The sequence below is a fragment of the Muntiacus reevesi genome, chromosome 3, assembly GCF_963930625.1.
Source record: "Muntiacus reevesi chromosome 3, mMunRee1.1, whole genome shotgun sequence".
Lineage (NCBI taxonomy): Eukaryota > Metazoa > Chordata > Mammalia > Artiodactyla > Cervidae > Muntiacus > Muntiacus reevesi.
Window position 1 is genome coordinate 91,649,220 of NC_089251.1, and position 27,938 is coordinate 91,677,157.

Sequence of the window (27,938 nt, forward strand, 5' to 3'; positions counted from 1 at the left end):
GTGAGTGCAAACCCTGAATTTAATGTGATGCTGGGGGAGCCCCACTCCTCCCTTTAGCGCCCACCCATCCGCCTGCTGTGAGGCGGGGTGAGGCTGCCCCAGCCTCCGTCCCGCGGCTCTGGGTGCCATGCTGTACTCAGTCAGCCTCCTGGGCCTGCCTCTCTGTGAATCGCCTGTGGGACACAAGAAGACACTGTATGGGCTTTGCCGTATCATCCTCCTTCTCCAACCTGCCCTTTCCTACCGGTTGTCCTCTCAGCGTCTCACCTTCTTGCATATTCATACAGCGCCTGCTTTCGCTCCTGTAGACTCTCCTGCCGGGCCCAGGAGGACTTGGCAAATGTTAGGGCTGTGGGCTGAGGGGTTGCCGGGCCAGAGCTGGGGAACTGAGGTGATCACAATGTCAGAGGGCTTGCGAAGTCATCATCATTAAACACGCATCGAATGCCTACTTTGCAAGAGAGGTACTGTGCTAGGGTCTCAGGGTCAAAGAACAGACATCAGGACAGGGAATACGCAGACTGCCCCATCCCACCTCAAGTCCTGGACCGGCTCATTTTCTGGGCCTCACCTTGGGAGTGGAGGCTGTGGCAAGGGACTGGGTCCCCTCAGTGATGTCTTCAGGCATGAAAGCCTCGGCTCCCTCAAGCAGATTAGTGATGGTCAAGTCTACACAGCCAGTCCTGGCTGGGGAGAAGGGAGGAGTGGACAGCGCAGTCGGCTTCTCTGTTCACCTTCTCCCTTCTCCACCCACTTTCCCTCTCGACGCCTGTCTCCTCGGGTAAAGCTACTCTTTCTCATACCTAGGTCTCTCTGGATGACGCCCAGTGGAACATGGGGTAAAACCTCCTTCACTCTCTGAGCCAGACTTGCCAGATGCACATCAGGAGAAGGGCCAGGGGAGTGAGGGAAAGAAGACTGGGCTGCAAAAAAGAAATCCGAAATATGCTGAGTGGAAAACTAGAGGAGAGAGGCTGATTAGTACAGACACAGGGAGGAAGTCAGAACAGGCTGAAAAAGAGTTGAAAAGCTGTATGTCCAGAGACCACACACCTGACTGAGGGCGCAATCTGGGGTGTCTCTGTCGCTTCATGTGCTCTGCTTTGTCTGCTGGAGTGAGTCGTGTCCCTGTCTGGCCCAATTCTTTGGCCACCAGCTAGGGAGAATTGGAGGATTGGAAGTTTCTCAAGTGTCCTTCTCCTTCCCCCAAAGAAAGAACCCACTTCCACCCTGCCCATGTCCCCTACCACCTGTTGTACACGGAGGGCAAACTCTTCACTCCCCTCCCCCAGCTGTCGATGAACTGGACGGAGCCACCTGCAAAAAACAATCCAGGTTCACGTTGGGGGCACCCACTCTCCACTCTGATACCTCTTTTCTTGGAACAGTGGTGGTGACAGAAGGGGAGGTAGTAAATACTTTATATTGCCTCTGTAGTAGGACCTTGATATTAAAAGATCTGCAAATGGATAGGGCAGAGACAGCTACTTCCTGGACCTTGAGATGAGTTTCTCCCAGCCACCAAAAAGTGAGGACAGTTAATACCTTACTTGATACACCGTGAAAGGGACGAAAAGTGACCACAGCAGTTCTGAGACCCAGGAGGCATCTGACACCGTCTGAGGGGAGGGCATGAGTGAGGTCTAAACCAGGGCCAGGAGTAGGAAACTTCCCCTCCAAACCCAGAGATTCCCTGTGGAACACACTCACCACGGAGACAAGGGGTCTGTGGACTCGCAGGGTAAGAGGCTGTACCACATCCTGGATAGAAAACGGCCAGGAACTAGAAGAGTGAAGAAAGTAAGATGGGATTCTAGCCAATCTAGTCAGCAGCTCATACCTGACTTAAAACAGGTAACTGTCACTCTGTACAAATAGAAATGTGGGAAATAAATGGATTCAGGGGAAAGAACTAAAAGTGGGAAAAAAGCAAATAAACTAGGAAGGTAGGGGGCAGGGCTGAAGAAGGCTGTGAAAACCCAAGGGCCCCCAAGCTTGATCACCTACAGTTGGAGACAAATACCTGTGCTCACCCACCTGAAGCGCAGGAGTCCCTCCCGGCCATTGGTGGCTTCTTCCTCGGGGAATAGCAGCAGAGGGGTAGGGGGAAGCCGTGTTGAAGCACAGAATCTCTTGAGTGACTCCACCAACTCCCCCTGACCATTCATCTCCATAAAGCCCCGAGACCAGCACACAAAGCTTGGGGGACTATTGAGTAGAGGCTGGGAACCGGAAGGAGAGAAAGCAAGAAAAAAAAGAATGCCGTGAAGTGAGAAAAACTGACATATGGGTGGAAAAGCGAGGTCGGGGTAAGGGTATCTTGTGGTCCCCAAGGGAAAGCCGCACACGGAGAGGAGCGCCTTGAGCTGGGCCCCAGGGAGCCACTCCGTGGCACTCTCGGCTTCCTCCCTAACTCACGGTGCTACAGCTGGTGAGCAGATTGACTATGTTGTGGTCGAAAGGTGTCACGTGGTTGGAAATGAGGACCCTGACACGGTGATCCCGGAGTCCAGAGTCCTCCTGCCGGGCCACGAGCCCCAGCACCGCACACATGGTCCGCACCACGAACCTGCGAACGCAGGCAGTGGTGACTATCTGGCCTCGGTCCAGGCCCAGCCCCGACCCTCCCCGAGCGCCCGGGTCGGAACCTGCGAAGGACACTGTCTGGTAGCGCGCAGCTGACCAGGAAGACGTGGATCCCAAGAAACAGGCGCAGGACGAGGAGGCAGAACCCGACTGGAGCGTAGAGTAGTAGCGCGAGGAGCAGGAAGCCGTCACCCGGGAGCCTGGGGGCGAGAGGCGGGGTGATCGGGCGCCGAAGGCCAAGTGGACGCGGAAGTCTGTCTCTTCCCGCCGGGGCTCTTACCGGTGCGAATCAAAGAGCCGCTCCGGCCCCGGCGACGAGGGAGGCTCCATTGCCGCTGCTTTAGGGTTGTCTGGCCGATGCCGCCATCTTCGCGCCCCGCCGCAGGGGCTCTTGGGAAGGCGGAGTCTTCGGGCATCCGCCCAGGGTGCCGGGACCTGAAATTCTGAGGCGCCCCGGAAGGGCTAGCGGTCCCAGCATGCCTCGCGGACCCGTGGGCCACCTCATAACTCGCGTCCCGCGGGGACCACAATTCCCGGCATTCGCGGGGCGGGGGCGGAGTTGGCCTCCCGGAATCCTGGGTCCCGGCGTGCACTTCTGGAGACTTCAGGTACCGGCGTCCTCAGCGTCCAGCTGTCCTCCCGCTCACGTCTTTAGGGCGCCGCCTCTGCGCTGGGCGGGCGAGGAAGCCGCCGAGGCGGAGCTGATGGCTGCACTGAGGGCGGGGCGGGGTGCTGGCTGGAGCCTCCGGGGATGGCGGGCTTTGGGGGGGGTTCGCTGGGGAAAGGGACCCCTGTTGACCCCTGACCTCCGGGGCCTGCTGACGTCAGGAACTTCTGACTCTCGGACCCGAGTGACTTATGGGACCCCCAGTTTCAGGGCCCGGTTATCTGTGGGGGTCCCTGAACCAAGGACATGTCTGAGGTCCCGGACTTCGGATCTTCGAGCACGGCTGATCGCTGGGACCCCAGATCCCCGGACCCCGGAAGACTCAGGGACTCCTGGAACCCGTCCGCGCCTGTGGCTGGCGGTGGCGCTGGGCGCTGGAGGGGCAGTGTTGTTGTTGTTTTGGGGCGGGGGGCGGGGACCCCCGGCAGTGCTCGCCTCGGTCCTTGGCTCGCCGCCCACCTCTCCCCGGAGCCAGTACAACTTCATCGCGGACGTGGTGGAGAAGACTGCCCCTGCCGTGGTTTATATCGAGATCTTGGGCCGGTAACGGTGGGGGTAAACACTAAGGCAACGAAGCCGCGGGCTAGAGGGCGGGCGAGAAGGATGGGTCCGAGCCTCCTCACATCCGTACTCTCCCCCCGACCCCCATTCCAGGCACCCCTTTTCGGGCCGCGAAGTCCCTATCTCGAATGGCTCAGGATTCGTGGTGGCTGCCGATGGACTCATCGTTACCAATGCCCATGTGGTGGCTGATCGGCGCCGAGTCCGTGTAAGGCTGCCTAGCGGCGACACATATGAGGCCGTGGTCACAGCTGTGGATCCCGTGGCAGACATCGCCACGCTGAGGATTCAGACCAAGGTGGGGGCCGGGGCGGGCCACGTCTGCCTGGGGCTGTGAATTTGTTCACATCCCCAGGTGACAGGTCCTTGCGGCCATTCTCTCCTAGGAGCCTCTCCCTACGCTACCCCTGGGGCGCTCAGCGGACGTCCGCCAAGGGGAGTTTGTTGTTGCCATGGGCAGTCCCTTTGCGCTGCAGAACACAATCACCTCCGGCATTGTCAGCTCTGCTCAGCGTCCAGCCAAAGACCTGGGCCTTCCGCAAACCAATGTGGAGTATATCCAGACTGATGCGGCTATTGATGTGCGTCCTGACATGAGAGAAATGGAAGACTAGGTGGGGGGAGGGGGGACGGGGGTGTGTGGTACAGGCACCAATTGTGATAGATGGTGGATGAGCCTATATACCGGGATTGGGTCGCAAAAAATGTGGCCACTCCTTCACGGGCTGGGAAAGGAGAGGATTTGGAGAAAGTGTCTACATCCTGGTTGTGCCCGAGGCATAGAGTCCCTGGATTTCTCCCATATTTTCTCCTTGTCCTGCAGTTTGGAAACTCTGGAGGTCCCCTGGTTAACCTGGTAAGTGCGACATCCTTTCCAAGATTCCCTATCCCAGGTCAGTATGGGAAGGGGTGGGTTTTCCCTAACTCACTGATGTTTGGTCAAGTTTCTGAGCAGTTTCTTGTTGGCTGTCTCCCAGAATCCAACTAGATCTCCCCCCAAACTCCCTGCCACTCTTGCTCAGATACCCCCATCTCCTATTATTTGTTTGGGCTAGAGAATAGTGGGCTGTGTCCCAACAGGATGGGGAGGTGATTGGGGTGAATACCATGAAGGTCACAGCTGGAATCTCCTTTGCCATCCCTTCCGATCGCCTTCGAGAGTTTCTGCATCGTGGAGAAAAGAAGAGTAAGCCTGGCTTGCGGGGAAAGGGGTTTCTTTAAGTGGCAGGGGTGGGGAGGGTTTCCTGTAGAGGGGTCTGTTGGGTGGAGGAGGGGAAGTAAGGATATACCTGGGTGGGGCTCATTTGTCCTTCTAACACAGATTCCTGGTTTGGAATCAGTGGATCCCAGCGCCGCTACATTGGGGTGATGATGCTAACCTTGACTCCCAGGTATGAGCTTTAGGGGTAGTGACACGTAGGGCCATCAGTGTAACCAGTGGTAGGTACCTGGCACTTCTGTTGAGCTTTGTTCTCAGTTCTTTTTATCTAAGATGAGTTGCCTCATTCTTGGAGCTATCAGAGGAGCTGTCCTCTCTCATTATCTTGATTTTTCTCACCTTACTCTATTTGGCATACCTCCCATCTTGTTATTGCTTAGATTTACAATACCCAACCTTCCAGATGTGGCTTCCTTATGAGTATTTTCTGTTCTGGCCAACTTGATTCCTAATCCCCTGTTTTTATGTTGTTCTTATTTTATATAGTTAAATATCAGATTGATCCTTCTAGGTTAAGCTAAAGTTATAGCACTTCCTAAAGTTATAGCTTCTCTTAGGATTCTCAAATGACATTAGTGCTATTGATTTAACACTGTGTGTCATTTGGAATGTTATCTTCTATATATACATATTCCACTTCTTAACTGCTAGAAGGCAGAAAGTGAATTGTTTTTGTATCAAAAGGATCTAGTGCATGCCCTGTTCACACACTTGTCAGTGTGCTGATGAAAGATTTGAGGCAAACCCCAAATGGGGAGAGTGCCCTGTGATTAACAGAGTCATATGTGTCCTTTCAGCATCCTTGCTGAACTACAGCTTCGAGAACCAAGCTTTCCTGATGTTCAGCATGGTGTCCTCATCCATAAAGTCATCCTGGACTCCCCTGCTCACCGGTGAGGGAGAGGCTGCATTAGGAGGTGGAGATGGGTGGGGCATGTATGTGCCCTTGAACTGGGCCATCTAGTCCCTCCTTTATATCTCTGTCTTTTGCCATAGGGCTGGTCTGCGACCTGGTGATGTGATCTTGGCTATTGGGGAGCAGCTGGTACAAAATGCTGAAGATATTTATGAAGCTGTTCGAACCCAATCCCAACTGGCAGTGCGGATCCGGCGAGGACAGGAAACATTGACCTTATATGTGACCCCTGAAGTCACAGAATGAATGGATCAGCAAGAGTAGGAGGCTCCTGCTCTGATTTCAACCTTGGTTACATGGCTTGGGCTCTGAGGGCACCTGGACAGAGGATTAAATGAACCAGTTGGGGGCAGGTCCCTCCAACTACCAGCACTGATTCCTGGCTCTGAAGAGTCACAAAAACACTTTTTATATAAAATAAAATTATACCTAACAACATGTCATACTGAAAAATGAGGGGAAGGGTGGAACACTGCTCTTTTCCCCCACAAAAAGGCTAGAGGTAAAGCTTTATCTTCCAGAACTGAGGGGAGATACTGGAGTTAAACCATTCTGACCTCCCTATTCAAGAAAGCGAGCTGCTGTTGTCTGTTGTCCTGGGCAGTTAATCAGGTGCGCCTCTCTGGTGTGCTTGGCTTGGTGCTGAGCCTGGGCACAGAATTCCCCAGGCCTGGCCACAGATCAGGACAGTTGGCCTAGGAAAGAGGGCAGTGATTTCTGCTTGACGGTCCACATCCGCAGTGCACAACGGGCGAGTGCCGTGGGCCTGCTGATGTCAAAGCTTCCTTGGTAAGCTCCTGAGGTAATGGCAGCCTCAGACCCCTGCCATTAGGGGCCAGTGGTGGTCTGTAGAGGAAGGTGGTGGCACCTTAGATGACCTGGTTACTGGTCTGGCCAGGGTAACGTTCAAACCTCCTGTTGGCCTCTTCACTGAAGGCATCCCCTGCAAGGTGAACAGGTAGTTTGGGTAGGAAAACAGACCCATTGTGGGGAAGGGTGGGTGGAAATGGAGAGACTGGGAGATCCAGAAGTGGGTGGGAGGCCCAGAAACAACCTAGGGAGATGAGAATGAAGGCCTTCCCCTCCCACCCCCAGGCCTTCTGACTGCTCTTCCCGCCAGATACCAATGTGACAGTTGTGCACCCAGATGCGATGTCCATCATATTTGCAGTTACATTTCATGGCATTGTTGGTGAAGTCACTCTCTGCTACTTCAAAATTGGGGTTGATGACCACCTGTGAGTGGGAGAAAGCCAACGAATGAGCTGCATTCCTCAAATCCAAAGGTGCCTTTAATAAACAGTCCTCCCACTCAACAAGCACAAGTCTCAGACCCAGGCACCTGCAGAATGTAGTTTCCTGGTTTCACATCTGTGATGTCAATCCATTGACAGTCGATGTCATGCCGGTAGAGATCCCAGCAGCCGACAGTGATGCCCTGCTCTCCAAAGTTGGCACACTCATACCTCTTGGAGACATCTGAGGAAATGAGCATGTGTCATGTGAGGCAAGGCTGTGGAGATGAGGATAGTGCAGTCTATTCTAGGCCCCAACTCACCCTCCTGACATTCGGTGTCTTCTAGACAGAAGCTAGCTTTGTGGCCCTCGGCCACCTTGGTGCCGTTGGGGGTCAGGATATCGTAGTGAGTGAAGATGTCCATACTGTGATAATGCCTGTGGGGACAAGGGAATCCCTGTTTCCTTCCCTGCCCCCTCAGGCGCGCCTCTTCCCCAGCGGTCTTGCCCTTCTACTAGTTGACCCTCTCACCCATGACACTCATGCCACACCCAGGAGTGGCGCCCGGCCTTGGGCCTGAAGTCAGCACGTCCCAGGTTGTGGATCTGGGAGGAGAATCTGAGCAGACGCCGGTGGCCGTAAGGCCAGTTGGCTGAGCGGGCCGAGCTGGCCAGGCAGTTCTCTTCGGCAGCACAATACAACATGTGCAGGGGCCGGTCCTCGATGTAAGCGGTCTCCTGCACCAGCGCTGAGTGCAACAGCAGATCTGATGCGGCTGCACCGAGGAAGGGAGGAGAGTTAGGCGTCACTGCTGAGGGGCAGGGACAGGTGGGAGTGCTTCCATCCCCTCCCCCAGAAAACGGGTGAGACGCTTTCCACAGGGAAAGTGTACCCCTCCAGATTGCAGCTCTCCCTGCAAAGAGGTGAGCCAGAGCCTCCCTTCCCTGGCTTGCATCCCCCGACACCTCACTCACTTTCAGAACAAATGACTCCAGCAGTAAAACGGCTTCCCGTCCTCTTGCAGGTGACATGGGTGCCATGATGAGCACACTGGTCCAGGGACAGCTCAGTCCCTGTGCAGCGCACACCACTCATCACCACCTCTGTTATGTTCCCCGAATCCCAGTACCAGGTCTCCTGGGGACATAGAGAGGTGTTTTTGTGAGGCCACCATCCAGCCTCCCCAGCCAAGGGACCCATTTTGACAGACCTCTGTCCCCAACACAAGCTTTGGAGGCAATAGCCTCAGTTCCCCTCTCCTCCCCACTCACCTGCAGGCCGTGGTTGGCATAGCCCAGTCCGAGCTGCCTGCAGGCAACCATGGCCTCCAGTGTTCCCCAGCCGTCTCCGCAGATGAGGCCCCAGCGAAGGGACCCCGGGCCCCCTGTTTGAACTTCCACTCGCCCTTCATGGCGGCTGCGGCCCCCGCTGAGTCGGATCTGCAGTGATGCAATGGAAGTGCTGTGGAAGCTTTTGGGGTGGAGTAGTGGGAGTCTGCAGTGGGCCTATGGCTGAATGGTGATTCAGAAGCACTCACAGGGCTAGCAAGTGGTGGCATCAAGGGGAGCTGCAGGATGATAGGGTCCTGAGGCAGTGGGCAGAAGGGCCATCAGACTGCATCATGACCAGGTAGGATTGGATAGGATGAGATACCTGAACCAAGGTGGAAAGAGTGAGTGACTGACCTTGGTCTCCACCCCAGTGTAGGGCAGGTTGCATCGGACACCAGCATCTTGGCTATGGGAGCAGTCTTCGGCTGTGATGTTCTTGTGGGGGCACTTCCAGAGAGAGAGTTCCTGCCCAGAGCATCTAACTTCACTTAAGTGGATGGCACCCATGCCTAAGGTCAGAAGTCAGAGATTGGGAGGTTCTAACTTTACTTTCTGCCCAGGGGTCTCCTTCCTAAGGAATGTACGCCTCCAGGAGTATGTACCTCCTACCTCCCCCTCCCTCCAACCTGTACCCGCCTCACCCTGCCCCATGCGGGCACCGCTCAGAGCCTCTCGAGCACTCCCGAAGCCTAGCTCCCGACACACCACGCTGGCTGCTTGCAGGTCCCACTTGCGATCACAGACCGTGCCCCACGTGCCAGCCTTCAGGACTTCTACCCGGCCCTCTCCTGGGTGGGCTCCGCCCTTCAGACGCACTCGGGCCTGCAGAGGAGAGAGAGGTGCTCAGCAGTGAATGGGAACATCAGCACAGAGACAGTAGACCTGGGAGATGAATGAGATTCTGGTGGGAGGGAGCAGGTGGTCTCAGGTCTGTGGCCCAACCACTGGAAGGTTCCTCTCTGTCCTCCAAGGTCAGGACTATGCTTAATCAAGGGGTGGCCAGGCTACGGGGTTCTTCACCTGGGTGGTGGGGAAGGTCATAGTGTTTCACACACCTCCCCCTGAGGCTTCGACTGTTGCTTCTTCTGGCCACTGGACGCTGCGTAGAGAGGGCTTGGCACACAGCTCACCACCGCAGGGGCCCCCCCAGGGCACCTGGTGGTGTCATTGGCTCGATAGAACTCCAAGGAGCAGAGGGAAAGGTGGGCCTCCGTGCCCACGCATGCCACCCCGTGCAGACCAAAGGAGTGTTGCTGCCGCCGGGCCAGCAGCCTGGGGGGACAGGAGTGGGAGTAGTTGGGTAAAACAACGCGCCTGCCTCTTTGCCCACTACCCTCCTCCCACTCCATGCCTCCGCCATCCCCCAACCTTTCATGACCGCTTTAGTTCTTCTTTTCTTCTCTGCAGAAACACAGAGACAAAGAGACAATGGTAATGGGGAGTTTCCGGGCTGAGAGAGCCCAGACGGGGGTCCTTGGGTATGTTCTGCAACAGAAGAACCCTGTGGGGAGGAAGGCTAGTTTTGACTTGCCTGACAGCAACCTTGTTCTGTGTGGTGTCAGGGAGCTGGCCCTAATGGAGGCTGAAGCTGCTGTGCAAAGAGATTAGGAAGCCAGGACAGACCATCTGGAAGAGATAGGCAGGAGGGAGTAGCTAACAGGAAGCCTGAATGGCCAGAGTAAGCAGATCTTTCTATTACACTGCGACTGAAAGAACTAAATGAGTCAGGATGCAAAGAAGTGAGTAAGTCTTGGGTCCACATGGCTTCTGAAGAGGCCAGAGGGGCTTCCAGGCCAGAGGATGATGGGCAGTTACAGGAAGAACAGAGCAGATGGTGAACGAAAGACAGGAGTTGGTATAAATAGGAATGAAGATAGATGTACAAATACAAGACAGAGAGAGACCACACGACCAGAGAAGGAGAGGGAATATGAAAAACAGAAGGGTAAGGATAACCCCAGACCGAAAGCTGAACTGTATGGGTCTTCAATGAGGTAGTCCATGTTTCTGTAGTTTAAATGTAACAGAAATAATGTTCCATAGCCACCTGAGCAGGAAAATGGGACTAAGTAGAGATGTTAAAACTTGGAAACAGCAGAGAGATGCTGGAGAGAATGAGGGGACTTGCTTATCAACACCAGCGGAATGGAATATTGCAGTGAGCCATGTGATAAGAGCTTTCTTCCTAGAACAGCTGATTTGAACCCAGAGAGGGAAGGACCAGTGAGGCCTTGTGTTGGTGGAGTGGGCCTTTGAGGCTGGTCTGGTGGTGAATTACTGCAGTGATGTGCTCTATCACTTGATGTCAGAGGAGGAATATGATGATTTGAAGCCACTGGCTAGGAAGACACACAGAGGGATAAGTTATAGACAAATCAGACATAGGAAGCCTAGAGACTTCACAGAATACCTTTGGAAGCTCAAGATAAGTGGACTCTGAAGCTCAAAGAGACTTAGTATTCTTTCGAAGTCCTGTCTGGCTGAAAATGAAAGTGAAAGAGGTCATCACTTTAACATGGGGGTCAGGGAAGGCCAGGGTATGGCCATGTTGTGCAACACAACCCTAAGCTAGAAGGGCACTGTGGGAACACCCCCATATCCCGAGGCCTGTTGAAGGCACCAGATGGAGGAGCTGGGGAGTGAGGGGTGCCTGGGGCCACTGAGTGATCCTGGGATGCTGTGAAGAGAGGCGGAGACAACAGCAAGGGCTGAATTCTCTACAGCTCACCCACTGCTGAAGAAGCTCTCCAGGAGACTTTTCACGCACGAACTGCCTTCAGAAGCCAAGTGAGATACAATCATTGGGATTGGGAGCTTTTTGTTCCCTGGGGTTCTGAAGGCACCCAGGAGGAAAATGATGGAACTGGGAGCCTAATTGTGTTAACTGGGCCAGAGAGTCAGGACTGCCATCTGACTCCTTCCCTGGGAAAGGTTCAGAGGGGATCCTGAGTATCACATCCAACCCAGTAGCACTTACTCCATTTAACAATTATCAAATAAAGGTAGGATGGGAACACTGATCCCTTAGGGAAACTTAACTTCTTGGGCGAGAGGCAAGCATGGCATCTGAAGAGTATCTACTAAAATCTGCTGGGGGAAGACAAATAAGCATGCGGAACAAGAGAAGTCAATGCGTGAACTTCTATGGAGATTTTTCAAAAATCCTGTGACGAGCATAGTTTCTCAGACAAAAAACATAAGGTCCAAAAAAAAACCAAAAAACCAAACAAACAAAACCCCAAGCAAAAGGGTCAATCTTATTTTACATTTTGGTGAATCATCTGGAAGGTGGCTTGTAACAGTTGCTGCTGCTCCTCCACCTCCTGATGGAGGCGTCTCTTTGACCCCTTCCTAACCACAGCCCGATGCCCCCGACTCATTGCTTGGCACTCCCTCTCCTCTCCACCCAGCCTAAACTTTATTTACCTCTTAACTGGCCCCCTGCCCATTCGGGTTTTGGGTTTGGCTTTAAGCTTGGTGACTGGTCTGAAAAAAGGAGAAAGAAGTTAGTGGAAGTAGTGGTCAGGTACATTACCCAGGAAAGGTAAAGGATTATTTCTTTTTTCTGTTTCTAGGAAGGACCCTTCATGCAGAGCATGGGAAGGAGCAAAGCAAAGGCAGTCAGATTTTCCACATACACTGCTGAATACCACTTAACTGTATTTTTGGAATACATGCTGCTCTCTGGATTCAGCAACAGTGATGAGAAATCTGGTGATGTCTGTCCAGGTGGTGAGGGGAGAGGAGATGAGAGGAATGGTGGAGGGAGGAGAGAGTGTGGGAATGTAGCTGAATGAAGGGAGGTTAGGAGTTAGGGGAGGGGAGGAAGCATGCAGGTGGCGGAGGCTGGAGCCCAAGCTATTTGCGGGCAGTAGAAAGATGCAGAGGTCTCTTCTTAGTCATTCCTACATTATTTCCTCCTTGTGTTTCCTAAATCAAAGCTTACCCATCCCCATGCCTGCCTCCCCTCCCCTCCCTCCTGGAATGGCCATTTCCCAGCCACATCCCTAATTCATCAGCTTGGGTTCTGGGATGGACATGGATAGGCTGCCTTCCATCCATCCACCTCCTGGGGCCACAGGGATGAGCCGGAGGTCCCGGGGCTCTTGCCCCATTACCTTCCAAGGGGCTTGGAGCGTCGGGCCGAGGCTTTGGCCGCTCGCTTCCTCAACTTTCTGTGAGGATAAGACAACAGCAGAGTCAGGAACAGTCTAGAACCAAGTGGGAAAAGTTGGTGGAACAGGGACCAGGGGCAAGATTTCTGTTTTAGCAGTTAGAGGCCTCCTGGTGGCAGGATCTTGTAACATTAGATGACCCCAAGGCTCTGCCCTTCACAGTTGTTTGGCCTCATAAGCTCATGAACAAGGCAGGTGAGCTGCAGTGAAGGACGTGGACTCGGGGCTGATAAAGACCCTGTATCAGGACCCACAGAAATTAGGCTAAGGCAGATGAGGAACAGGAGTCTTGGATTGATATTAGGGCTGATCTAAACCTGGGGGAGAACTGGGGGGATAGATTAAAGTGGAAGGGTGTTAAGATTGCCAGACTGATGAGGCAAGGAGAGAGAAGTGGCCTGGTCACACCTAGGGAGGCTGACTGTGTATTTTTTTTCTGGATGCGCTCTGGCTTCTGGCATATCCAGGCCTGAGGCCAGTGAACTAGGACCAAGGAACAAGGCTGGACAGCAAGGGACATTAACTTGGTTTGACTGGGGAGCATGAGGCCAGGATGCTTAGGATGACAGCATCCTTCCTGTCTAAATTAAATCCCATATGCTTTAGTCATTCACAAGCAGCTCATCTCCCAAACTTACTTCTAGGGAATTAAGGTCTAAAACCTTATTTCTTCTTAACTGACCTAAATATTTGACCTATTTTACTCTTCAAGAGGTTACTTTAAGTCTAATGAATGGAAACTAGGTCTGTTTCTCCTCTCATTCTCCCTTTGATTTCAAAGACTTTCATTTTGCCCACTCTTTGTCCTGTCCAACTATGTATAGATGAATGCAGGTCTTGTCTGTCTGTCCTTACAAAATTTATGGAATTCCCCATTATCCTTTTAGTTATCCTGTCTTTGAACATGTTCCTGTTCAGCTGTTTCTCTTGAGTTATATTTGGATGTGGTATATTATGTGCAGATGTGCTAGGATTTTAATATATAAACAGGGCTGAATCTGCTTGGTATTTCCTACCTTGGCTTCTTCTTGAGGATGGTCTTTGCCAAAACATCCAATACGTCCAACATTCCTAGCAAAGAGTCTACAATAACTCTTGGGTCCCTTTCCTGAGACACTGCTAAGAGTTTAGAACCTTTCATTGGATAAGTATAGGGTAAAATGTCTTCTCCAAATGTCTTTTTCTCAAGCATGTCTGAAATGAAATATATCTGGCACTTTCTTTCACCAGTAACCAAGAGAAATCACGTAACAGTACTCAGAAAAATGTATTATCTAGAAATTTAGAAGTACTTCTCTAGTTATTTAAGGACTTTATAAGGTCTTTATAATTGTATGGTATATATAATTATTAAAATATACAAGGCAAATACAGGTTACATTGAGGACCTGGTACTTATTTAGGACCAGTGCTGATACCTGTCTCTCTTTTCTAAAGTCACCACCCCTAAATGTTTCTGAATTCCTTCCCCTATGAACTTTTCTCTCCTCAATTGAGAAGTTGCACATAACCTTTCCTCAACTGAATCCTTTTAAACATATTCAAATCTCTCTCTTTCACACACACACACTCCCCCCCACATTTCTTCTTAGTAGAAAAACTTTTCAGTAGTGTCAACACTCATCATCTTTACCGCTCACTCCTTAATCCACTCCTTTCTGTTTTTCCCTACCCATCACTCTGTGATGATAAATCTGGAATTTTTTTTTTGTCTCACACACCACCGACTCTTGGTAGTATCTGACACTGCTGCTCTCTCTCCCTCCTTAGCTGTCACAACACTACTAGCTTTATTTGAGTCCTAATTCTGGATGCTCTTTCTTGGTCTTCTTTGCAGGCTCCTCCTCTATATAGTAATTTACATTTTTGGAGCTCTAAGGCATTCTTCTCACTTCAAACCCTCTCTTTATATATTCTCATTTACATCTAACCTTGACATCCCTCTCTTCTTTGGCTCCCAAAGTCAATCCATAACCAAGTCCTGTCAATGTTCCTTCCTGAATGACTCTCTAATCCATTTGCTCTTGCTCTTCTCTAAACCATTCTCAAAATGCAAAGTGATCTCTGGGAGCCACAAACCTGATCATGTCCTCTCACAGCCCTCCTCATTGAAAAACTTCAATCACTTTCCATTACTTTTACCATAAAGATTCAAATCATTACCGTAGCCTATAAGGTCTTCTATGATCTGGTGCCAAATTAACTCTCTTGTCATCTCTGTATTCTCAGCACCTTGCACAGTGCTTGGCAAATAGTAGGAGTTCAATAAATATCTGTCACTGAATATATCTGAATATGAACTAGAATATCTGAAATGAGCTAGATGAGTGCCTTCTTAAATAGCACTTAAGCTCTTAGAACCTCAACTTCTTTGCCTGCAAAAGGCAGTAAATTGCTCTGTACATTCTGTACATTCTTTTCCTCTTCTAAAATTCTACAACTTTCACATGTTCTAGGGTAGAAGTACCAAACCAAGTTGAAAAATGATAAACGCATCACATTCTGATTTTCTTATTCTTTAAATCTTACTAACTTCCTCTAAAAGCTAGCAGATGCATCTTCTTTCTCCAAGGAAGGCAGAGTTGTTTATAGCTATCCTGCCTAGCCGTTATAATTGTATTACCTATGAGGAGTCTCCCTCTGTCTGACTTGACCTGTGAAGGAATATCTACGTTAAATTCTCATCACAGAATCTCCCAGGATCACTGTAATCTCTTTCTTTACTAAGAATGAACTCTATACTTAATATATATCTCCTTTTCCAGCTTTCATATCCCAGACTCAGTAAGAGATTCCAATATGCACACATATATTCCTGATTTCTGAAACTTTCTTGAGTCTGTGCATACTTAGGGACAATTCCTGGGCCTCAAAATTCCCAGGGATGGCCCATGTCTAAAGCTAGTTCATATTAACTTGAAGCCCAGAGATGCCAGGCATCATCCTTCTCTTAAGTAGCCTCAGAATCATTTTAATTATCTCTTCTTTTATTTTATATATTCTATCTGTCATCCAACTTCTATTCATTCCTCTCTCTTTGTTGTCATCCTCCTAATCAGCTTCATTTTTATAATTCCTAATTAATTTTACTGCATCTAGAACCTCCTCTTCCAAATCACTACTATCAGACAAACTTTAAAAAACACTGGCCTTATTTTATCACTGTCCCATACAAGCACTTTTATTTTTTAATTTTTCATAGGATAAAGGTAAAACTCTCCAATCCGGCATTAAAAGTGTTTCATTTCCTAATCTTACTTCATCCAGATTTTTCTTCCACTATTTCTCAGTATACATCTTCTCTCTGGCTTCCCTGGTGGCTCAGCAGTAAAGAATCTGCCTGCAGTTCAGAGGACATGGGTTCGGTCTCTGGGTTGGGAAGATCCCCTGGAGAAGGAAATGGCAACCCACTCCAATATTCTTGGCTGGAAAACCCCATGGACAGAGGAGCCCGACAGGCTACAGTCCATGGGGTCATAAAAGAGTTGGACATGACTTAGTGACTGAACAACAATCTTCTACTCTAGTCAACTGTCTTTCAAAATATCCTGTTCATTTTCATCTCTGTTGGGGTCAACAATGACATCCAAGTTACTAAATCGCATTCATTTCTCAGTCCTCATGTTTTTGGAAGCATCAGCAGTAGTGACTCAGTTGATCCCTCTCTCCCTTGAAGCACTTTACTTGGCTTCCAGGTCTCCACACTCACCTGGTTTTCTTTCTACCTCACCTCCCTTTGCATTTTGCCTTATCTTCCTGACCTCATAATGTTTAAACTCCCTAGAGTTCAGTCCCTGCAACTCCTTTTCTCTATTTACACTCCTTCCCTTGATGATGTTGTCCAGTTTCAGGGCTTTAAATACTTGTATTCAACTGGACTCTAGAGTCATATACCCAATAACCTCACCATTTCAGTGTCTAAAGCACCTTGAATTTAATTGGTCTAAAAACAAGTTCCTAATATACAATCTCCACTCTCCCGTCTCCAGATAAAACATGCCCTACTCACTGTTTTCTTTATCAAATGAGGTCGACTCCATATCTAGCTCAGGCCAAAAACCTTGGAATGATCCTTAATTCTTCTCATTCTCTCACACCACACTGAATCCATCAGCAAATCCTGTTGGCTTTATCTTTAACACAGAATTTGATCACTTTTTCACCACTTTCACTGGTCACATCACCTCTCATTTTCTTTAGTTGGCTTTCAGGAGACAATAACTGCCTAACAAGTCTCAGTGCCTCCTTGACTCTACACATTCCTTACAGTCTCTTCTTAACAAAACTGTCCAAATAATATGCAAAAAGTGGAAGACAGATGTCACACCTCTGCTCAAAACCTCATCTCACACGGTAAAAATTGGTCTCTCAAATGGCCTTACATGATCTGACTCCTCATTCTTGCCTTGTCTTCTAAATTACATCTCCTGTCATTTTCTGCCTTGTTCACTCAGCTCCAGCCCCAGTGGCCTCCTGGAGTATGACAAGAATTCCCCCTAACCCCTCATCTGCTATCTTCTCATATATGATGTTTCTTCCTGGAGATGCTCATCAAGATTTCTGCATAGTTTGTGCCCTTTAAATATTTTCTCAAATGATGCCTCCTCTGACTTATTTTAAAACTCCAATTCCAGTTCCACTTTCTAACATTTTCCCTGCTTTATTTTTACCTATTACACTCTTTGCCATCCTTACATTTTGTAATTTTACTTTTTTCCTGATTCTTCCCTAGTTCATGAGATCAAGGATTTTTTGGGTTTTTGGTTTTTTTTGGTTGTTGTTCATTGTTGAATTCCTAGTGTCTACAACAGTCCCTGGCATACAATAGGCACTCAATAAATGTTTATTCTCTATACCTTTGTTCATGCTATTCTCTTCATCTGAAATGCCTGCTATTTAAGTCGCACGAATCTTTCAGAACCTGGAGTTTGGATTTGAAAAGGTAAAGAACAAGCACAGGGAAATATAGGCCCAAGGTAGATAATAGCAGAGGAGCACAGCACATAGATGTTTTAAACCGTATATGAGTTGCTATACCAGGAAAAGTATATTCCTTGGAGCCTAAAGAATTTTCAGATGTGGCTCAGAGCCAAGGCAAAAAAAATTTCAGCAAGTATGGAAATGACTGGAGGCTGGATAATGTACTAACTTTCAAAAAGGAGGAAAAGGATTCCTCAATTTACAGATAATTTATGTTCTAGGATAGTCATTAAATAGAAAGTTTGTGAGCATTGAGGAAAAAATATGGTGATCCTTAGAAATCTAAATGGATTTCAGTAAAAGTCAGCTCAATCAAACCACCATGATTTCCTTTAAAATTACTAAAATTGCAGAATGGCTGTGAACATAGTATATCTGGATTTTAGCAAAAGACTATAATTTCATTATAGATAAGATGATGAAATGTTGGCTGTATCACTGTAGTGTTAAGTTTGTCCCAACTGCTGATAAAACATTTCAATGATTAAAGGTTTGATGTAAATCTGGAGGATTCATAAGAAGAGTTAGACTTCGGTTTTAAAGATTTCAACAAATTTATCAGTCACTTTGATGAAGTCAGGAGGCATAGCTATCATATCTATTGAACAGAGGGGGCAGGGAGGTATGACAAGTGCAAAAAAATGTCAAGATTCAAGATAATCTCATGGGATCATTATGGGTTTTAAATGATGTATCAGACATGAGATCAAACATTTCATAGGGTAAGCTCAACGGATTTAGGTTCAAATAGGCTGCTCTATCAGTATCAAGGAGGAGGGAAGACCTAATTCAAGTGATTACAAGGTCAATATGAGCAGTGGGATGCTGCCTCAACGGAAAGGCAGTGGAAAATCTAGATACGCGTTCTTTAAAAATGAGCTTTTATGCTGTACCCTGCCCCGATCAGCCCCACATCTGAAGTAGCGTGCCCAGCAGAAGGTCACCCAGATGTTAAGAGCTCTTCCTGCAAAACTGGTCTAAGGAAGAGCTGAAGAAAATCATTTAAATTACAAAGAGATTTCCAAATTTCTCAAAACGGCCAAACTACATGCTCCAGGGAAGCGAGACGCAGTGAGCAAAGAGCCTGTCCCCAGTGTGATACATTCCCCGGAAGCCGGCGCGTACACCGGGGCTCCAGGGCAGGTGGAGAGGGCCGGCCTCCAGGGCTGAAGGATATTCTGGAAAACTAGCTTAGCAGTCCTGAGTGCTCTCGCGCTCACTGGACCCAGGGAAGGGCCTCGGCCTCTTCCCGCGCCCTCCGGCCTTCAGGGATTGGCGGTCAGCATGGGACCGCCGCCCCGCGGGCGCCCCGGGCCTGTCGCCGTCAGACTCACGGCGTCTGGCCCCGCCCGGATGCTGCCTCGGCGGGGCGTGGTCGCTACCCCCACCCTCCGACTCGGACCCGCGGGCTCCCGGGCCGCTGGGCGTGGCCTCGCGAGGCCCAGCTCTCGCCCCGGGCGCGGAGACGCCACCTGTCGACCGACCGCCTCTCGGGCCCCGACGCCACCGCCGCCGCTCGCCCCGCCCCGGCTCTCTGGCCACTGGGGCCAGAGCTTCGCTGGTCCCCGCAGCAGATCCGCCTCGGGGACCGCTTCATGGTCCGAGATTTTTCAACTCTGTAGTTTCACAGAGGCTTCCACATTTCCCCCGGCTGCCCAGGTGAACCAACTCCTTCGGAGGCCCCTCAACACCACTCCTTAACAAGCGCCCCTCAACTTCAGTCCGCTGCACCAGCGCCCACGTCCCTTCACCTGTAGAAGGCCACGTTGACCCGCTTTTCGCTCGGGAAGCCCAGCATCCCGCAGATCACGTGGCTGTTGTGCGCAGTCCAGCCTTTGTCACACACTTGCGACCAGCCATCCGGAAGCCTGACTTCGACCAGTCCCTCAGTCACGGGCAGGGGCCGTCTGCCCCTTCCAACGGCTGGCCGAAGTCGCACCTCCTCCACTTGTAGGTGATGCTCTACCTGGGGATGGAACCACAAGCAGAGGAAGGAATCCCAGTGGCACCTTTCATATGTCTGGCCACTCTTAAGAAACCCTGATTGAGTGCACTTGCTGTGACCCCAATGGCGAGATGGGGCTGAGAGGCAGGCCTGCTCTCTGTGAGGTACTGACTGAGGTGTGTGGGTGTGTTGGCTTTCCTGCAGCCACCAGAGTGTAAGGACTTGCTGTGCTCTGAGAAAGGGTCCAGAAGAAGCTGGGGAAGGAGCATCTAACTCTGCTTGGAGCCTGAGGGAACACTTCACAGAGGAAGAAGCACTGAAGAAGTAGGAGAAAGTTAAGAGTGAAAGGTTCCCTCAGGAATATCTGAGCTGAGAGAGAGCACAGGTGCCCTGGGGACTGGGGATGAAGTTGGAGAGGTTCATGCCAGGCTTAGTAACTTGAATGCTAATGCTAAAGTAAACCTGGACTATATAGTGTCTCAGAGCTCTATCATTTTGCCACCTCCCCAGTTTCCCACCAACCCCAATTATCCCATTGGGCACATGGGATCCTCTCCATTCTAGTATCTCCACATATAACCACCCCACAACCCTTTCTGTCTTGCCGTCCTGGGTGGTATGTACATGTGTGTGTGTGTGTTTATGAACTACAGACCTCAATGACATTGGAATCTGAGAAGCCAGGGAGGCGCTCGTCCTTGCAGATGACCCCAGCATCCTCATCGTGGGTACAGTCACTGTTCCCCCAACCCCGGGAGGCACATTCGGTCACACTCTGCTCAGTCCCACTGCAGCTCAGGTTGTCCAGCCAGATGCGGCCTGTGTGGGAGGGGAGATAAGGGGGTGGAGAGGCTTGGAGAGGTAGTGTGGGGCTGTTGGTGAGAGTGAGCACGGAAGCCTCACGCCTGGCAAGACAATGGGTGGGGAAGGGACAGGGGACCCTGGAGAGGAATAGGAAAGGGGGCATGGCATTGATGGAGGGTTGGCAGTGTTCTGGGGATACCCAAGAATTTGGCAGGGTGAATAAAAAAACCCAAGAGTCAACACTGAAGTTCTGATCAGTCCTTACCCTTTCAGTGATAGCCGCCTCAGATGCGTGAGGCACTCTGCCAAGGTATGTACATATGTGATCATTCTTAGAACAGAGCTGCCATTAGATATTATCAGCATCTTGTATAAAGAAATTGAAGTTCAGGGAAGGGAAGTAACTTGCCTAGGACCATACAGCCAATGCCTGAGGGCTTAGGGATTTGAGCCATTTGTGAGACTTGGAAACGTAAGATCCTTTCACCTCAGCCTTACATTCTCCCATGTGACTGCTCTGCGCTGCCATGTTGCCCCATGTTTTACTCTTGACCTGGGCCAAACTGAAATAAGTATCACTGACTTTCTCTCAGAACTTGTGGCCCCTCAAAGGGCCATGTGCAGGGAACCCTCATGGGTATCCTGACAGGACTTAACCAGCTTCTGCTGGGATACCTACCTCTCGCCCCATTAGGCTGTTGGAACCATCACAAACTATTGAGATTCTTTTATTACTTTCTTTCACTCCAGGTCTGATTCAGTCCTTTGAAGCCACCCAGAAAAATCCCTCAGTCAAATGCCTGTCTTCATGTTTGAATTCAACCATCATGTAATTATTATCCAAAGCTTTTTCATTTCATATCATATATCCCTGGTTTCTTCAGCTATTCCTCCTTGAAATATGGCTTCCAATCTTTTACATCTGGTAGCTCTCCTCTGAAAGTACTTCAATTTCCAGGAACCTAAGTTCCCTATTCAGAGATTAAACCTGTGCCCTTGGGAGTGAAAGCGCAAAGTCCTAACTACTAGACCACCAGGAAATGCCCAGTACTTCCATTTTTCTACTGTCTGTTTGAAAATGTGGCATCTAAAGTGATACTTTATTCCAGATGTGGTCTAACCAGTGGGAATTGGGGGTTAACTGCAGATTGCACCAGCTCTATCAATCCCACTGTGAGTTTATACAATGCAAGTGCCCCCAGGTCTCAGAATTGCTCCTAAGTCCCTACTAACCACATCATACTTATCCTAAAATTTATACTTGTCTTTGGAAGCCCAGCTTGTCGGTTTCAGCTCTAAACTATAATCTGATCTTTTTGGCTGCAGTATCTGTGATCACTTTTGTCTTTGGGACATCCAGACATCATTTACCTGCTCTCAGCTTCCCATGAAACCAGCTGTACTTTAATCATACAGGGCTCGTCTGTGTCAGGGCTGTCTTTGCATGTGGCTCTGTAGAATCATACTTTTGCAGGAGAAAGTAACTTGCAGATCATCTAGTCATTTTGCACATGGGGGCATCTGAGGCTCAGAGAGGGCATTGATCACACAGCTATGTGTTGGTTGGTTTATCCTCCGCGGGTGTACTTGACACTGGCTGTTCTTGGTGTTCTGTGTCCCCATGGCTGTTCCCTCTCCCTACATTTAGGCTGTATTTTGGCAATAAGTAGGCTGTGCCTGAAGCATTGCTCACCTGTTCCAGGGCCATATTTGGCACTGTGGGTCCAGCCTGTGGCCTCTGTGAAGCCCAGCTCCCGGCATAGGACATGAGCAGCCTGCAGCGTGAAGTCATCATCGCAGATGGTGCCCCATTCACCAGCCCGCTGTATCTCCACGCGGCCCTCAGATGGCTTCCTGGGGAAACCAGCCAGCCGAAACCGCAGCCCCTGGCTCCCGGCCCTCTTCTCAGGTGCCGTGGATGGGGTTGGAGAGCCCAGGCACGGACTGCAGAGCAGGCGCAGAAGCAGCCCCCACAGGCTCCACCGCCAAACACCGACAGGTCGCATGGCAGGGAAGGCCTGGGTGCCCCAGAGAGAGAGAAGCTGAAATTGAGAAGCCCAGGTTTGAGAGAGAGGTCATGAGAGGAAGAGACACCAATCAAGACCAGAGACAGAGAGCCAGTGTGACAGAAAGGGAGGGACCCAGGGGCTAAGAGAGACAGAAAGAAATACACACTAAATAAGAGAAATACAGAGTGACAAAGGCACAGGCTGAGACACCCAGATTGGAGAGGGTGGGGGGCGGGAGAGAGAGAGAGAGAGGAGAGAGAGAGAGAGGAGGCTCTCCCTCTCTTCTGTAAAGAATAAATGCTCACTATTAGTTGTTATGTCTCATAATGTCCTTTCCCTGGTTCTGCTATCATCACCTCTATATCCCAACTCACGGGTCAAGGAGACCCAGTGATCAACAGACAGAGACTAGAGACCAAGATCAGAGGCCCATCAAGATAAATAGGTTGAGACTGAGCAGGAGACACAGACAGGGAGACCCAGACAGACAGGATGTGAGGGGAAGGGAAACTGTGGGAATAAAAGGGGACCAAACACAGTGGAGAGAGAGAGTGTGTGTTGAAAAATGGACAGGAGATCAGGAGAGAGTCTGGCACACAGAATTGGGGAGCAACTGAGAAAGGCAGGCAATGAGTAAGGAGTTCAGTTCAGTTCAGTCGCTCAGTCTTTGCGATCCCACAGACTGCAGTGTGCCAGGCTTTCCTATCCATCACCATCGGAGCTTGCTGAAACTCAGTATTCTTGCCTTGAGAACCCCACGAACAGTATGAAAAGGCAAAAAGAAGGAGAGGGACTGACAAAAGCCAAGGAGCAGAGACAGGAGGGACCCAGATGATCCTGTTCAGCCAGTCAGAGAGAGGACAGATAGTTACTGATTGTGGAAAGAGGCAGGCAAGAAGGGGTTTAGGGCACCCTCAGATCTCAGGTCCCCTAAATGGGAATCAAGCTGAGAGTCCTTTCTGGGCAGATTCCAGGTAGAAAAGGCAGAAAACCAGAATGCATTGGAGAACTTGGTACACATCCTATATGCCCTGCAGGGTCAAGGGGCCCAGAAGGGCCAGGCCTCAAGGTGGGGGTGGGGTGGGTGGAGTTGTCCAAGCCTCCTGCCAACACAGCCATCTCTTTCCCGGGGCAACAGGAGGCAAGAGCACTAGTCGGCTTCTCAGCCAAGGCCTTCCCTCTGTCGGGAGAACAGCTCCTTTACAGCGAGCTCCCCCTACCCCCCCCCCCCCCATGCTTCCCCCAACCCAGACAAACAACACAACAGGGAAGCTTTGTTTGGGGACATTTTGGTTTGGGGACCCAGGGAGAGGGCCTCACAGAGGAGCCCCTAGCCTTCGGGCACTTCGGATGCCCTATTTGGAACACCCTGTAGCCCCCACTCCCCAGTATCTGCTTCCTTTCTCCACTCATCTTGTGTCTTCTTTGACTATACAACTCTAAGTAACTTGGCTTTCCTTTGATTCTATCCTTCATCACCCCTTTCCCCAGGTCCCTCCACCATCCTCTCCATCTACAGCTCGCCTTCCTCCCACCGGGAGCGTGACTCCCCCTACCTTTGGCTGAACGGGGACCCTAGCGGCTGGGAAAAGAGTCTTGGTCCTGTAGATCAATCCTAGGACTTCCAAAAAAAAGTACTTGGGAGACTGCCCTTCTTTCTCCCCCGCCCCCCGCCGCGCGCCTCGTTCCTCCCACGTCCCCTTGAGCCCTCCCACATTCCGCCTTCTCCCAGGATCCCTCCCAGGCCAGTTCCCTCCTCTTCTCCCCTCCTCCTCGGAGCTGGCCGCTGCCGCCGCTCAATATCCGTCCCGCCCCCCTCCTCTCCCCTCCCAGCCTGTTTAATAAAGCTCTTTTCTCCCGCGGGTTGGGTGCCGGGCAGCTGCGGTCAGAGAGCTGGACACACAGGAGGCCCCGGGGCCGCAGATTACCCCGGGCTGCGCCCCGTGCGGCGACTCGGCTCCGAACTCCGGGAAGTCTTCAGTCCCCGGCCCCAGCCCTTCCCCCACGTCCCCGGCTCTGCGGACCGTAAATAGCCCATCTCCCGCGGAGCAGGGGTCGGGTCAGGTCCGGGGAACTGAAGCCTCGAAGGCCCAGAAATTCCCTCCAATACCCCAGGGTGCCCGTAGGCATTTTCAAGATGATGTCACAGCCTTCACTCTGATGTCACGTTGAGCATCTGACGTTGTACACAGCCCCCAAGCCTAAGAGCCAGAGTGCTCTGACCGACGTCACGGGGTTTTTCTCGGAGAAGCCACTAGTGCGAAACCTAGGGCTGGGGGTGGGGGTCTGGAGGTGGTACCCCTTCCCCTTCCCCTGGCACATCTCCTTCCTCCCCTTCCTCGGTTCGCGAAGGTTGGGGAGGGGTGGGAACGCCTCCCGCGAACCCCGCCCCGCCCCGCCTCCGGGCCCGCCGGGTCAGGAAGCGCGGAAGGAACCGCCGGGGGCCATGGACGGGGCCGTGATGGAAGGGCCGCTGTTTTTGCAGAGTCAGCGTTTCGGGACCAAGGTAGTGTGGGCAGGGGTTGCCGAACCCCATCAGAACTAGGGGTGGGCGACTGAGCCCAAACGGAGGGAGGGGGCGCGCGGCCGGTAGGGGAGCGGCGCCGGGACCGGAGAGCCCTGTGACGTTTCCTCTAAAATGCTTTGCACATTCTTCGGAGAAGCGTCCGTCGGCCTCCGGGTATGCCTCTCTAGCCCTGGGGAGACAGAGCGGCATCCACCTGGGGAAACTTCGCCGGCGGTCGGGAAGCCTTAGCCTTGAAATCGGCCCGCTCGGGTCTTTCCGTCCCCCGTCGGGGCCGGGCAGCCGGTGCTTGTCCGCTCGCTCCCCAGCGTCTCTCGGCTCTTTCCCCAGAGGTGGAGGAAGACCTGGGCGGTTCTCTACCCGGCCAGTCCCCACGGTGTCGCGCGGCTCGAGTTCTTTGACCACAAGGGGTCGAGCTCTGGAGGTGGCCGAGGGAGCTCGCGCCGCCTGGACTGCAAGGTGATCCGGCTGGCAGAGTGTGTGAGCGTGGCCCCCGTGGCGGTGGAGAGCCCCCCTGAGCCTGGCGCCGCAGCTTTTCGCCTGGACACCGCACAGCGATCCCACCTGCTGGCGGCCGACGCGCCGTCCAGTGCAGCCTGGGTGCAAACGCTGTGCCAAAACGCCTTTCCGGTGAGGGGCCCGGGGCGCTACTGGGCCCAGGAGGCGAGGCGGGGTGGGAGCAGTTACAGCGGCAGAGGAACTGGGCTGGCTCAGACCCTGGGAATCGCGGTGAGGAAATCACAGCCTCCTTCATGCTCCTTCTCTTTACCCCAGAAAGGCAGCTGGGCCCTGGCACCTGCCGAGAACCCACCCAAGCTTTCTGCCCTGGAGATGCTGGAGAACTCGCTGTATAGCCCCTCCTGGGAAGGTAGATGGCCTGAAAAGCCCCAGCAGGGAAGGGGTGGAAAGAAAGGGTGTCCTAGGAGGGGAAGTAGGAAGCGCCTGAGAGCTAGCTTTCAAGTGTGTGTGTGTGTGTGCGCACGCGCGCGTGCGTGTGTGTGTGTGTGTGTGTGTGTGTGTGTGTACAGTCTGCTCCCTTCCCCCACCCCAGTCCTGGCCAGGTCCCAGTCTAATTGTGTATTCCTTCCAGGATCCCAGTTCTGGGTGACGATGCAGAAGACCGAGGCCGCTGAGCGTTGTGGCCTGCACGGCTCCTACGTGCTGAGAGTGGAGGCGGACAAGCTAACTCTTCTGGCCGCGGGGGCCCAGAGTCAGATATTGGAGCCACTCCTTTCCTGGCCCTACACTCTGTTGCGTCGCTATGGCCGTGACAAGGTACGGTGCTGTCAAGACAGGACTGGCTCCCTGGGTTGGGCGCCTGTGGGAGGGGTGGACAGGAAGGTGGGAGACTGCGCTCTAGATAATTTTCTCTTGCCTAGACCATGACCCACCTCGCTTTCCAGTGCTCTCTTCTTTGTAGGTCCCCTAGCTAGTTCTAGCCCTGTGACTCACCTCCTCTGATGGCTCCTGGTAACATGTTTCCCTCTACATCCTTTTCAGGTCATGTTCTCTTTTGAGGCTGGCCGCCGCTGTCCCTCCGGCCCTGGAACCTTCACCTTCCACACAGCACAGGGAAATGATATCTTTCAGGCAGTCGAGACTGCTATCCACCAACAGAAGACTCAGGGCAAGGCTGGCCAGGGGCAGGATGTTCTCAGAGCTGATTCCCATGAAGGAGAAGTGGCAGACGGGAAGCTGGCTTCCCCCGCGGCCCCCCTGGAGCTCCCAGGCAGCCCTCCCGCCCTGTATGCTGAGCCCTTAGACTCCCTGCGCGTTCCTCCAGGCCCCGGCCAAGATGCCCTATACTCAGACCCCGTGGACAGCACCCCTGCGCGCACAGGCGACGGGACACAGTTAAAGAAAGCTCTCTACTGGGACTTGTGTGAGCATGTGCAGCAAAAGCTGATAAAGGCCAAGCTGACGGACCCTAAAGAAGACCCCATCTATGATGAACCCGAGGGCCTGGCCCCAGCCGCTCTCCGGGGCCTTTACGATCTGCCTCAGGAGCCCCAGGATGCATGGTGGCGCCAGGCCCGGGTGAAGGAGGAGGGCTATGAGCTCCCCTACAACCCTGCCACTGATGACTATGCTGTGCCACCCCCTCGGAGCACAAAGCCCTTCCCGGCTCCCAAGCCCCAGGCCTGGGCCTTACCCGAATCTGGTGCTGCAGCTGGCGGCGGCAGCCAAGGCCATAGCTCAGACACTGCCCTGTACAGCCAGGTCCAGAAAAGCGGGGCCTTGGGGAGCTGGGACTGTGGGCTTCCTGGAGTAGGGACTGACAGGACTGGGGCCAAGTCAGAGGGTTCCACGTGAGAAACAGGGCGAAACTGAGGTTGCTGATAGGAGGACCATGGGGAAGGGGCACAGGATCAAAGGAACCTGTTAGAGCCAGCAGGAACCAGGGGGGCCTGTGTGCAGAGACCGGGGTGCAAGGGGGGTCAAGTAAAGGATGATCTGTCCCAAGAAGTCATGGAAGCGGGACAGAGTCACTAAGGGGCTCAGGGATGGGGGCTGGGGGAAGCCAGCACCTCTAAGTCATCCCCACCAAAGGAAGGGATGGCTGCCGGAGCAGAACTGTAGAAAAGGGTATTTGATCAGAGGCGGTGTGGTTTGAGAGGCTTGTATGGAAGTAAAGGGTGACACTGAGCTGTGTCTGGACCCCTCCCCCTTCACTGTTCTTTACCAAATATATACATATATATATAATTTTTGGGGGGTAAGTTTTATTCTCATTAAAGTCAGTTTGGATTTAAGAGGTCTATGTCTGTGAACAGTCATAAAGGGGACAGAGTGGCAAGATGTACTGGGTAGACATGGGATTAGGAGAACCAGAAAGGTGTTGGGGGCCACTGAAGGAGGAGAGGGCCCTGGGGAGGGGGTGATCATTCAGAGTCTGAAAGGTCCAGTTAGGCCCACCTGGGGCGGGTGGGACCCTGGGTATAACGTCGGTAACCCTCAGTTTCCCCTGTTGCTCTTACGTAAAA

The 27,938-nt window shown here is 51.9% G+C and overlaps 4 protein-coding genes across 15 annotated transcripts; 2 read left to right on the forward strand and 2 right to left on the reverse strand.

The window, feature by feature from the left end:
• Position 1: 1 nt before the first annotated feature.
• AUP1 (AUP1 lipid droplet regulating VLDL assembly factor) lies at positions 2-3,044 on the reverse strand. 2 transcript variants are annotated; one of them, XM_065929629.1, is made up of 12 exons: positions 2,867-3,042; positions 2,649-2,786; positions 2,419-2,569; positions 2,038-2,222; positions 1,711-1,783; positions 1,546-1,619; positions 1,251-1,317; positions 1,054-1,156; positions 804-923; positions 572-687; positions 268-386; positions 2-173 (listed from the first exon to the last, which is right to left on the reverse strand). In XM_065929629.1, exons 1-12 carry the CDS (start codon positions 2,914-2,916, stop codon positions 137-139), a joined length of 1,233 nt encoding a protein of 410 aa, XP_065785701.1. In that variant the 5' UTR covers positions 2,917-3,042; the 3' UTR covers positions 2-136. The 2 variants fall into 2 exon arrangements, with proteins under 2 accessions (XP_065785701.1, XP_065785702.1); XM_065929630.1 differs by lacking the exon at positions 2-173 and having other exon boundaries at positions 312-448; positions 2,867-3,044.
• HTRA2 (HtrA serine peptidase 2) lies at positions 2,916-6,388 on the forward strand. Its single transcript, XM_065929624.1, has 8 exons — positions 2,916-3,796; positions 3,908-4,112; positions 4,201-4,395; positions 4,638-4,670; positions 4,895-5,000; positions 5,136-5,205; positions 5,831-5,926; positions 6,030-6,388. Exons 1-8 carry the CDS (start codon positions 3,063-3,065, stop codon positions 6,193-6,195), a joined length of 1,605 nt encoding a protein of 534 aa, XP_065785696.1. The 5' UTR covers positions 2,916-3,062; the 3' UTR covers positions 6,196-6,388.
• Positions 6,343-26,425, reverse strand: LOXL3 (lysyl oxidase like 3). Of its 9 annotated transcripts, none has more exons than XM_065929612.1 (17): positions 26,407-26,425; positions 22,115-22,463; positions 20,273-20,436; positions 19,424-19,638; positions 12,636-12,728; positions 11,944-12,003; positions 10,928-10,993; positions 9,573-9,789; positions 9,159-9,339; positions 8,872-9,026; positions 8,458-8,625; positions 8,161-8,323; positions 7,718-7,961; positions 7,508-7,623; positions 7,292-7,428; positions 7,074-7,185; positions 6,343-6,892 (listed from the first exon to the last, which is right to left on the reverse strand). In XM_065929612.1, the coding sequence occupies exons 2-17, from the start codon at positions 22,425-22,427 to the stop codon at positions 6,819-6,821; spliced, it is 2,478 nt and encodes an 825-aa protein (XP_065785684.1). In that variant the 5' UTR covers positions 22,428-22,463; positions 26,407-26,425; the 3' UTR covers positions 6,343-6,818. The 9 variants fall into 9 exon arrangements, with proteins under 9 accessions (XP_065785684.1, XP_065785685.1, XP_065785683.1 ...); XM_065929613.1 differs by lacking the exon at positions 26,407-26,425 and adding an exon at positions 23,987-24,087 and having other exon boundaries at positions 12,636-12,692; XM_065929611.1 differs by lacking the exon at positions 26,407-26,425 and adding an exon at positions 23,987-24,087.
• DOK1 (docking protein 1) lies at positions 24,778-27,707 on the forward strand. 3 transcript variants are annotated; one of them, XM_065929625.1, is made up of 5 exons: positions 24,778-24,936; positions 25,285-25,584; positions 25,729-25,822; positions 26,045-26,229; positions 26,455-27,707. In XM_065929625.1, the coding sequence occupies exons 1-5, from the start codon at positions 24,877-24,879 to the stop codon at positions 27,265-27,267; spliced, it is 1,452 nt and encodes a 483-aa protein (XP_065785697.1). In that variant the 5' UTR covers positions 24,778-24,876; the 3' UTR covers positions 27,268-27,707. The 3 variants fall into 3 exon arrangements, with proteins under 3 accessions (XP_065785697.1, XP_065785698.1, XP_065785699.1); XM_065929626.1 differs by having other exon boundaries at positions 25,285-25,413; XM_065929627.1 differs by lacking the exon at positions 24,778-24,936 and having other exon boundaries at positions 25,477-25,584; positions 25,733-25,822.
• Positions 27,708-27,938: the final 231 nt, after the last annotated feature.

Bases quoted from the DNA above. Each gene is read 5' to 3' on its own strand.
- AUP1 (XM_065929629.1), bottom strand. From the start codon at position 2,916: ATGGAGCCTCCCTCGTCGCCGGGGCCGGAGCGGCTCTTTGATTCGCAC. The intron at 2,570-2,648 runs GTTCCGACCCGG...CTGCGTTCGCAG, and splicing joins CCAGACAGTGTCCTTCGCAG to GTTCGTGGTGCGGACCATGT. The intron at 1,784-2,037 runs GTGGGTGAGCAC...TCACTCTTCTAG, and splicing joins GAGGGACTCCTGCGCTTCAG to TTCCTGGCCGTTTTCTATCC.
- HTRA2 (XM_065929624.1), top strand. From the start codon at position 3,063: ATGCCTCGCGGACCCGTGGGCCACCTCATAACTCGCGTCCCGCGGGGA. The intron at 5,001-5,135 runs GTAAGCCTGGCT...CTTCTAACACAG, and splicing joins GCATCGTGGAGAAAAGAAGA to ATTCCTGGTTTGGAATCAGT. The intron at 5,206-5,830 runs GTATGAGCTTTA...GTGTCCTTTCAG, and splicing joins ATGCTAACCTTGACTCCCAG to CATCCTTGCTGAACTACAGC.
- LOXL3 (XM_065929612.1), bottom strand. From the start codon at position 22,427: ATGCGACCTGTCGGTGTTTGGCGGTGGAGCCTGTGGGGGCTGCTTCTG. The intron at 20,437-22,114 runs GTGAGCAATGCT...CCTCCCACACAG, and splicing joins CAAATATGGCCCTGGAACAG to GCCGCATCTGGCTGGACAAC. The intron at 7,186-7,291 runs GTGCCTGGGTCT...TCCCACTCACAG, and splicing joins CAGGAAACTACATTCTGCAG to GTGGTCATCAACCCCAATTT.
- DOK1 (XM_065929625.1), top strand. From the start codon at position 24,877: ATGGACGGGGCCGTGATGGAAGGGCCGCTGTTTTTGCAGAGTCAGCGT. The intron at 24,937-25,284 runs GTAGTGTGGGCA...CTCTTTCCCCAG, and splicing joins GTCAGCGTTTCGGGACCAAG to AGGTGGAGGAAGACCTGGGC. The intron at 25,585-25,728 runs GTGAGGGGCCCG...TCTTTACCCCAG, and splicing joins TGTGCCAAAACGCCTTTCCG to AAAGGCAGCTGGGCCCTGGC.